The sequence below is a fragment of the Trachymyrmex septentrionalis genome, unplaced genomic scaffold (genome assembly GCF_001594115.1).
Source record: "Trachymyrmex septentrionalis isolate Tsep2-gDNA-1 unplaced genomic scaffold, Tsep1.0 scaffold50, whole genome shotgun sequence".
NCBI classification, from domain to species: Eukaryota; Metazoa; Arthropoda; class Insecta; order Hymenoptera; family Formicidae; genus Trachymyrmex; species Trachymyrmex septentrionalis.
In genome coordinates this window covers 683,354-693,626 of record NW_017305673.1, presented here as the reverse complement: position 1 = coordinate 693,626, position 10,273 = coordinate 683,354, and the positions used below count along the sequence as shown (strand labels likewise).

General features: G+C 29.9%; 2 protein-coding genes across 2 annotated transcripts; both read right to left on the bottom strand.

The window, feature by feature from the left end:
- Nucleotides 1-812: 812 nt before the first annotated feature.
- LOC108751600 (astacin-like) lies at nt 813-4,136 on the bottom strand. Its single transcript, XM_018491857.1, has 4 exons — nt 4,035-4,136; nt 2,299-2,885; nt 1,354-1,656; nt 813-970 (listed from the first exon to the last, which is right to left on the bottom strand). Exons 2-4 carry the CDS (start codon nt 2,588-2,590, stop codon nt 813-815), a joined length of 753 nt encoding a protein of 250 aa, XP_018347359.1. The 5' UTR covers nt 2,591-2,885; nt 4,035-4,136.
- Nucleotides 4,137-5,157: 1,021 nt separating this feature from the next.
- LOC108751599 (zinc metalloproteinase nas-4-like) lies at nt 5,158-8,208 on the bottom strand. Its single transcript, XM_018491856.1, has 4 exons — nt 7,771-8,208; nt 6,557-6,862; nt 5,701-5,837; nt 5,158-5,484 (listed from the first exon to the last, which is right to left on the bottom strand). The coding sequence occupies exons 1-4, from the start codon at nt 8,132-8,134 to the stop codon at nt 5,314-5,316; spliced, it is 978 nt and encodes a 325-aa protein (XP_018347358.1). The 5' UTR covers nt 8,135-8,208; the 3' UTR covers nt 5,158-5,313.
- Nucleotides 8,209-10,273: the final 2,065 nt, after the last annotated feature.

Below are 10,273 nucleotides of genomic sequence, written 5' to 3'. Positions count from 1 at the left end.
ATGTAATATTTAACCATAATTAAAAACATAATTAAAAATAAATAAAATATTTATATGTATCTTTAATCAATAAATATAATTTTTTTTATATAAAATGATTGATAAAAATTAAGTTATATGATAATATATAAAATTGCAAAAATAAATGAATATGAATAACAATGTGTATTATCCGCACCTCATATACACAATAAAAACGTGCATAGAAAAAAGAATTAGTAAATCAATCATAATATGTTCATATACAGTGTATCCCAAATTTAAATGTGAAAACTTTGGGAGTGTGTAGAGGATCAATAAACTAGAAAGAAGGTCTTTTAAAGATATGCTCGTTTTTGCTACGTTTTGGAGAAAATCGCAAATAAAGACAAAACGCAGTTTTAATTTTTGTACTTATTTATTATACTTATTCATTCACACTTATTTATTCACGTTATCATGACAGCAATCGTAATCCATTCATCAGTATGGATCTCTGAATAGAACAGTCGATTAAACCTTTATTTTACTTGCAGTTATACTATACACACATTGCAGTTATACATTTTGTTAATTCTCTGATAGTCTGACTTGCTAAGTCCGTCTCGCTGACCGATTTTTGCTGACGGATTCTGAAAATTTCAATAATAGAATCATTAATGTCACTACAAAGATTGTTTTAACAGATAAACGCACAACAGATACACATAATTTGATGTAACGTATAATATACAAGTATGTATAAGTTTTTTCTATATTAAATTAGCAAATCAATATCTCGAATTTATTTCTGTTTAATAATGTAACTGACAATAAATTCTATAGAGATTTATTTATAAAAAGTAATTATCACTTACTTTGGGAATGATAGTTCTTATAATAGGGTTTTTGGAAAATGCGTACGCTGAATAATGCATCACGCTACCGTAATCATAAGGAATACCATAATTTTGGATATTTGAGGAAAGTTTGACGAAATTACCCGTGTTTGCTAGATACACAAAATAAAGTAAATAGTTTATAATGTAGCTGTGCAGAATATTTTCATTTAATTATTACAGCATTTAGAATAAATTGTTATATTTATACAAATAGTCGTTTATTATTTTATTGTTAAGTAATTAATAATTCTTAAGTCGTAAAGGAAGGAATAGAAAATTTCTAGAAATTTTTATGAATCAATCTGCAAATAGATACAAAAAAAAATTTTTCCGGCTGAAAAAATGGCATACATTATTTTGATATAATACTATAAAATTAGTTAATATTAATAAATGACAATGCAAGACATTTGCATGTAATTTTTGAAATATTCATTCAAGAAAGTTATCTCTTATTTTAAATCTCTTATTTTTAAATTACGAATATACGCACATTCTTCAATATTATCCCAGTTGATAGTCACGTAATTATCTCGGTCATCTCTAGTATGCTCGTGCCAAAAGCCAGTAGCGTGCATGATCTCATGTATTACAGTACCCTTTTTCGTTACACAACCAGGAGTTTGTAAGTTTATTGATTGTTCACCGCCAATCTTGCCAACGTAGCTCCAGCATCCAGTATTATAACTAACAAATTTGACATAATCCTCTTCGTCTGTTCTTGGTTTAAGCTGGATACATGTATACTTCTCATACTCCTTTATTGCTTCATGTATAAGATTCAACTGATCGTAATCTGCGATACAAAATTTATCAACGTAAATAATAAAATAATTTTAAACATGATAAAAACGTATATCATTTCCAGATGACTATTTTTGTTTACATTTAAATTTTTATTTATATTTTGCCACTGGCAATATCATAAAATAATTTAATAATGATAAATGTATCTTTATCTTATTTTATTTTAATATATTGCTAAGAATGGGATAATTGATAGACATTCTGAAAATAAATTAATGTCTCCAACATGCTTTAATCTTGGATATTTTGAAATGTAACATATAAGCTAAATTAACATCAAATGTAAAAAGAGATTTTTTTTATCTTATCCTAAAAAATATTATAATATATACATTTTTTTATTGTACATTGAAATAAAAAATAAATATAATATTCTTGTACAACACTTATGTTCTTATAAAATATTGTATGCATAAAAGACTGCATATTATATAATATATAATCTAGTAATATGGAACTACAAATGCACTCTTTATTTTATATTTTATTTATTGATAAACGATTTGATAAAAGATTAATACTTGTTAAATTGGATCTCTCCCGTATAATTACTTACAACACATTGTGAAATAATTGAATTGATGAATAAACAAATTGATTAATTAGGATGGCTGAATTTCAAAATACTTACCGAAGTTACCCATGATTACGTAAGGAATAACGCCATTAGACCAACGAAGACTTTCATCTTTCGCACCGTTTCGTGTGAAGCTTTTTGCGATCATGATGTCTCCTTCCAAATAGTTGCCCAATTCTTCAGGATTTATGTTCATATTTACGGCCCATTGTGATACTTTAACTCCCGTTTCATTGTCCGGAATTGTCAGGGCCATTTGTAAGGTATCTTCTACGTTAGAGATTGGAACCGCCGACACAAATGTTGTAAGAACGACAAGCGTCCATGCTGACGATAGACCCGACATGATCAATGTTAAATCAGTAAGTTACTGATTTAATATATAGTGACGACGAAAGCGAATGCGGTAATAGAGTTTTATATCGTTCCCCTTTTTATTTATCTCAAAAATTTTCTGTACCTCCTATCTAATATTAGGTGGCCAATAAATATCTAAAGATGCCATTCACAAACTTACTGATGATTACGATCAGTCTTTCTTTGATTAACATGAGTGTTCAATTAAACGATCTTATCGTGTTTAGAACTATACATTTTGTTCGATTTTGATTTTTGTAGATAGATCTTTGTCAAAATAATATCTGTAAGTGTTTGATATTTATGATGAGTGTAATTTACAGTTACATTTTTATCAAATTATGATTAAGGAGATTTTCGCACTACTTCCTAGTTAATAGACAGTTTAATCATAATAATACATAAAATAATTAAAATAAAAAGATTATTAACAATATCTTATGCCATTATACATAATTGTTAATTTTATATGTTACTAAATATTTTCAAAAAAAAAGATAAAATAAAAGTTGTAAGATGCACATTTGATGTATACGCATCGTCCATTTGACATATATTCTAGCTTTCTTCATTGAAAAATATTAATTTCTTGTAAACTGTACGGTCAATTTAAATAAAACTTTACGGGAACAAATTTAAGTGTTTACTTTACAATTATAACGATTGTTAAATTGCTGCCTTATGCACAAATATCTTTATTTAAAAGAGAATAACTACTAGATTAAGATTACACCTTTAACTTGTAATGTAAAATTCTATACATTTAGAATTAAACATCTTTAAAATGGTATGGTAAGAGTCAATAAAATTTTTTCTAGATATTATTGATATTATTAACATTTGTATTACATAGACTTATAGATTATAGATTTGTCTTATATTTCATCAAACGCGAGAACCTCTTTAATTATAATATTATAATATTATAAAAAATTTGTATAGTAAACAGAAAGTACAACAACAGTTTTTAACGTAAAAACGAAGAGTTTATTATATGTACGGTAAAATAAATGTAAATTTTTAATATCTTTTTATTATAATATCTTAAACAATTTGGTAAATTTGAACAGATGAATAAAATAAGTTTGCGTCTAATTATGTTTGTATTATCTGAAACGTTCAAAAAGTCGGACACGACATTGACATTATCTTTTCTCCGAAAACGATATCTTCATGATATAATTATCTTTGATATTATCTCAGCAAATTTCTTGCTAAATTTATTTTTATAGAAAGATAAATATGACAATTGAATGACTGCCATATTCATCTATATTATCAAAAACCCTTCTGCTACTACAATCGTACATGTTTTGCAAGATACCTGTGAAAATTGTAGCCATTTTGGACGCTCAATTGTTGAAAAAATCAAATATCGACAATCGTCATAATAAAAATTTACAAATTGTGGTTCAAATTAATTAACTACCCACCGTATTCATCAGATCTGATTCTCAACGATTTTTTCCTGTTTCCTAGGCTTAAAGACTCGGAGGACACAGATTTTCATCAAACGAAGACACTGGATGCTTTTTATTTGATGACATAAATCAATCCGAGTCGACACAAGCGTCGTTCTATCCTTCTTGACATTCAGAGAATAATAAAGATAGAATGATACTTGTGTCATCAAATGGAAAGCACCTACTGACATCGACTGGCACAAATGACTCTCAAACAATAATTGACCGTTCATAATGGCTACAATTTCCACAAGTATGTTGCAAAACATGTACGATTGTAACAATTAAAAAATATTAATATATGGACTCCTCAAATTTAAAATAAATTAGTATAAAAGCTAAAAGCCTTTATATAAATAAAATAACAAATTAAATTATAATAATTTAGTTCTTAATATTGTCATGAGAGGTTCACGCTGATGGTTCAAAATTGCATCGAAATGTATATTTCGAAATTTATTTATGTATGATCAAGCTTTTTTGTAATAAAATAATTTTAATTTAATTTGCGCATTGATAATTGCATACTGACTCGCATAGCCTTTATATTAATTTAATGTACGATTGTAGTACCAGAATGATTTTGACGAATAATGTTATTTTCATGTTGAGGCTCAAAATTTTTCAAACAACCCTCGTATAACTATTAATAAATATTTGAATTACAGATAAAGAAATATATCATTCGATTGCCATATTTATCTATACTTCTAGAAAAATTAATTTAGCAAGAAATAAAATACGTTTAAAATAATATATCAATAATAAATATTATATTTTATCGCGATATAGCTCATCTATTTGAATATATTTTATCAATACGAATTACGTAATGTTTTCTTTATCAATCGATAATGTTCAGAATGTTTTCTTTATTATTGCTCATAAATTTTAATATTCCATTAATATTTAATTAACATTTAATATTTAATTAAAGCAGGATGAAAAAATTCAGAAAGGGTGATGCATTTGTATATTGTAACTTATAAGATAAGTACACATTCATGATATTAAGATATATGATTAATAATTATATTAGCATATAATAATACTGTTTATATTAATTGTTTACATATACTAATTGTTCGTCTGTAAAAAAAATAATCATATTGTTTGCACATAAGACTAGATGCTCTTTTTTTACGGAAAGATTCTTATTAAGTAATTAATTCTCTAATCAAACATTTCTTTTTTTTTTTATTTGTATTAACACGTGCGAAAACGTTGCTAAACCATCAATATTCGTTCATCAGTACTGATAGTCATCGTAGTTGATTATGCCAGTACGTTTGCCGCATCTGTACATCCTCCTGATTTTCAGAATGTCCTTCTTGCTGAAGCCTTGCCTCTGACCGAGTTTTATCTCGCTATTTCCTTGGAATATTCCGCCAATAATATCCAATATTCCGTTCAGTTGTCTCTACGGACACATACAAGCATATAGATATATATATGATATATAATACAATACAACATACTTTTCATAATTCGCAAAATGTTCTTTTTTTTTATTATACTGGCAAATTCAATAACTCTTGTCTGCATAAGCTCCATCCAGCAATCAAACTATTCATGTAATCTAATTAGTGATAAAGCACAGACAACACATATGATAATGTTTATAGGAATTGCCTACCTTGGGTACGATAGTTTTTAATTGATAGTTTTTGGAGAACGCTATCGATGAATAGTGCATCACGCTATCATAATCATAACCGACTCCAAAGGCATGGGTAATCTCCGGGGGAGCCTTATTAAAATTGTGCGTGTGACCTACATGCATAACGCACGTGATAAGAACAGAATTTCAAAAATAAAATTTTATGCAAAAGAGATAACCTCGGCCGGTTATTAGACCGATGACTGTAAAGTTGACTTTTCATGCGTAGCACATTGCTACACAGCAAAATGTCATGAGATTCAAATTTTTGAGAACTGATTGAAAGTGCGTCACCTCACGAACAATTTTTAACCAATAATAGCATTTTGCTGTCGCAACGTGTTGCGTATAAAAAGTCAATTTAAAATTTTACGATATAAAGAATCGTTCATATTTAATATTGAAGACATTAGTAATAAGGCAATTCTTATGCGCTGTAACCCAAGCAATAAAGTAACGTTTTAATGACATCTTGCTGACGTTTAAACGTCACCTTACCATAGAGAACGATAGAAGACATTTCACAAATCATACAAGTAAAAAACCAATACCAAATAAACAGCGCGTTATTTAAATTATTATATCAGTTATTACTGAATAATATTAAATACTATTAATATTAATATTATATAAATAGACAAAACGGTTTTCGGTTCAGTCTTCATTAGAAATGATCAATTTTTCAAGATTCTTTAGCTTTAAAAAATAATAGATAAGATATAAAAAACCAAAGCGACGCGAAAAAGTAAAGTGTCAAGAGAGCGTTAAATTTCATGATTGTATTTTCTTTTAGATAATTTTATTGTTTGTGAGTGGGAGTACGAGTACACACCGTTCAAGATATTGTCCCACAAAATATCCACGTAATCGTCCCGCTCGTATCTGCTGTGCTCGTGCAAAAAGCCAACGGTGTGCATCAGCTCGTGTATCACCGTGCCCTTCTGCGTCAGGCAACCGGGAACCTGAAGGTTTATGTCCTGCCGGCCACCGATCCTACCCACGCTGCTCCAGCATCCGGTGTTACCGGCTGTGATTCTGACGTAATCACTTTCCTCTCCCGTGTACGGCTTAAATCTGATGCACGTGTACTTGTGATAGTCGTCCATTGCGTCGTATATAACTTTCTGCTGCTGTGCGTCTGTGATACAAATGAAAGGGCAAAAATATAACGGTCTTAAGTGATGAAGAAGAGAGCTTTCAAGAATTGCTCAGAAAGATGTTTAAATACGCAATCCAGCAAACACCAATTTAACTCTTAAGAATCACAAAAAATAAAAATGACTTTATTTTGATTCTTGAACGTCAATAAACAGTCAAATTTTGTAACAAAAAAAAAATCATTTGATCTCATCATTTTGACTTTAAATGAGTCATCAAAAAGTAATGATCAAAATAAATCATTTTGACTTTCTCTTAAACTTAATGTTTCTTGGAAACCGTTAATTATTACATTTTTTTATATAACTGTAATTGTGTGTTATGTTATAAGTATTGTTGAGTGGGAAATCATAATTAACATAAGTTATGTTAATTATAATTTCCGATTTAATATAATGCAATATAATGAACTAGTACACATAATGATTTTCCAGTCCTTAAACTATACATGATAGGTCATTCATGTTCGGGATTAATTTTCATGACTTTAACAAATATACGAAAATTATTAAGTGATCCTCACATATGCTTTAACATCTTTAGAAAATATTTGGAAGATTGTGTATTTCAAAAAATTGTATATAATTAGTTACTCGATACTCTTAGCTTTAATCGAAGAAAAGAAATGTTATACAAGACACGAATGATTACAATTATGTATTCTAAGGATTAACTGGCGTTAGTTAGCGTTCACTGGGAATTATCTGAATGCTCAATTAACACTCGTACTCGACATTATCAAACGAAATAATAAAATAACTTAGTTATACTTATAATAATAAGTATGTTATGACTTTGACATAAGATAATGCAAAACGCGCAATTTCTAAAAAATAAGCAAAGGAAACTGTCGTGCACAGGGTGTCTGATTCTCGAGAAGTTACTCACTGAAATAAGGGCTAATTATGAAGGGAATGATGCCGTTGGGCCACCGGGCGGAGATCGCTGCAAGACCGTTTCTTCCAATGTTCGACGGAAACAGGATGTCTCCTTCCACGTACTCGCCCAACTCCTCCGGGTTTACTTCCATATCCTCGCGCCACTGTGCTACCTTCGATCCAGTTTCATTGCTCGGGTATCTGTAGAGTAAACTGCCAAAACTCTGCAGATGAACGATCAATCCACCAGAACCGTCCACGGCGTTGTCGAAAATGTCCCGACGACGAAAGCTCGGCCACGCAAACGTCTGCGACGTCACGACGAGAAGCGTCCACAAGAGGGTAGCTAATAGTCCACACGGCATGATCGACATTCAATCGGATCAAGTAAGAAGTATCACGGAATACGAAGTCTAGGTACCTTTAGATACCTTTACAGTCACGCGACAACGAGCGCGAATGATACGTAACCACTCGGGTCGTTCTCGTTTTTATATACGCCACATGGAAAAAAAAATCTGTGCCCCACCCGCACGGATGTACTCGCTGTAGGAAGTGACTCCGGAAATGATCGGGGCCATCCGTTGATAACCGTGGACTTTGGGTGATGGCGAGCTCAGATTTACGCCTGGTATCTCTCTGATACCTCGAAGGTGCGACACCAAGACCTCGAGGCCGCTGTTATGAATCATTAATCCTCCCGACATGGCGGTTATTTTAGAGGAGGTCGAATTCTTAATACTTTCGCAATCTCGATGACATATGGATCAATCGTTACTGATGTTATAATCCAGAGAAGTTAATATTCTAATTTAGGAGATATTGAGAGGAAATATTTTCTCACTGATGCGCGAGAATTGCAATTATTTCAATTTTAATATACTTACTTAGTAATCAATCAATTCAAAAGTATTTAATTAAGCGTCGATTTAAGCATTAAGCAAATTCTGTAAAATATAATATGAATTAAATATTAGTTGTAAATAGGTTCATTACAGATGAATCTTTAATCCATAAGTTCTAATGTCTTATACGTATGTTTCGATCCAACTTCGGATCCTCAATACTACATTGAACAAACTAGAAAAAAATAAGTGTTGACAAGAAATAATAATTTAATATATTAAAGTATCAGACACGGATTCATTAAACGAAGCATATGACCTTTTATTTGAAAATAGCTGAGTTTTTCCTCTCTTCAATATCTCTGTTATTTATGCTTTAATACTCGTGATTTGTACTTTAGCTTTGTTAAATGTATCGTAACGTCCGTACAGATGACACGTATATTTTATAAGCTTAACAAATATCATGTAAGTTTTTCAAATTAGTAGTTGTTCACGACTTTAATGTATAAGATTATTATTTCTTGTCAATACTTATTTTTTTCTAATTATGTTAACAATGAGATATGGATTACATTTGTGGATTACATTTGGTGCGTTAGGAAACTCGATGAGTTCGTTCAATGTGCATTGAAAAGGATCCGAAGCTAGATCGAAACGTATATATAAGACATTAGAATTAATAAACCTTATTACGCATCGACATCCTGTGTTTGGTTCCAAAAGGCATCAACTTATGGATACTAAAGATTCATCTGTAAAATATGTTCTATGTTTTTTAATAAAAATTTTAGATATTAAGTTGAAATAATTTTAGAGAATAAATCTTGATTGGTGTCTCGGGATATCTATATTTTATTTGCATGTATGAAGGAATAAGAAATAAACAATTTTAGAAGGGCGAGATGATTTTACGGAAATGAGGTAGCTCAGATTCCGTTTAAATGGTCATTGCCACTTGATGCGTCAAGTATACGTCTGCATAATAGGAGAACGGCATTATTAGCACATAGAACGGCGGGATTAATATCCCGACACGAAGTCATTCACATGCAAATCTTGCCAGACAAACATTTGTCATCGAAGAACCTCGATGTATGACAGCAATTAAATAACCAAGGACGACATTTTTGTCACCCGTTTCGATATTATACTCACCATTATGATACACTTAAAACATTCATTTAATTTAAGAAAAGAAACTTAAACAAAATGCTTGAGATATTTTAAATGATTACATTCTTTAAATATTTGCAAGAAGTTACTTGTGAAATGTAGATGTGTGCAAAGTACTTCAAATAACTCACTAATATAAAATCAAAAAGAACTTTAGAAAAATGTTGTAGAGAATGGGATCCTGGGAAAAAATGTTTCATATATAATTATATATAATTATATAAAAATTGACATATTTTATATACAATTATGTATAATTATATATAAAATATGATATATATATCATTTTTTTCCCGGGATTTATCTGAACTTTCTGTTTATGGGTTTACAAAATATTCTATTTCTCAATCTTCACAAGGCTGAGCTTGTATTTGAAATAGTTTTATTTAAAACACATTTGTAGTACAAATATATTTTGTATTTTGTATTTTAGCACATGAAAGTATCACGTATTTTGTGTTTAAAATCGAAAGTTTTTGTATTTTGTAATTC

Coding starts and splice junctions, on each gene's coding strand:
- LOC108751600 (XM_018491857.1), bottom strand. CDS start 2,590: ATGTCGGGTCTATCGTCAGCATGGACGCTTGTCGTTCTTACAACATTT. Junction 1,657..2,298: donor CGTAATCATGGGTAACTTCG/GTAAGTATTTTG, acceptor TTTGTATCGCAG/ATTACGATCAGTTGAATCTT. Junction 971..1,353: donor CTGGGATAATATTGAAGAAT/GTGCGTATATTC, acceptor TTGTGTATCTAG/CAAACACGGGTAATTTCGTC.
- LOC108751599 (XM_018491856.1), bottom strand. CDS start 8,134: ATGTCGATCATGCCGTGTGGACTATTAGCTACCCTCTTGTGGACGCTT. Junction 5,838..6,556: donor GTGGGACAATATCTTGAACG/GTGTGTACTCGT, acceptor TTATGCATGTAG/GTCACACGCACAATTTTAAT. Junction 5,485..5,700: donor TAAAAACTATCGTACCCAAG/GTAGGCAATTCC, acceptor ATGTGTCCGTAG/AGACAACTGAACGGAATATT.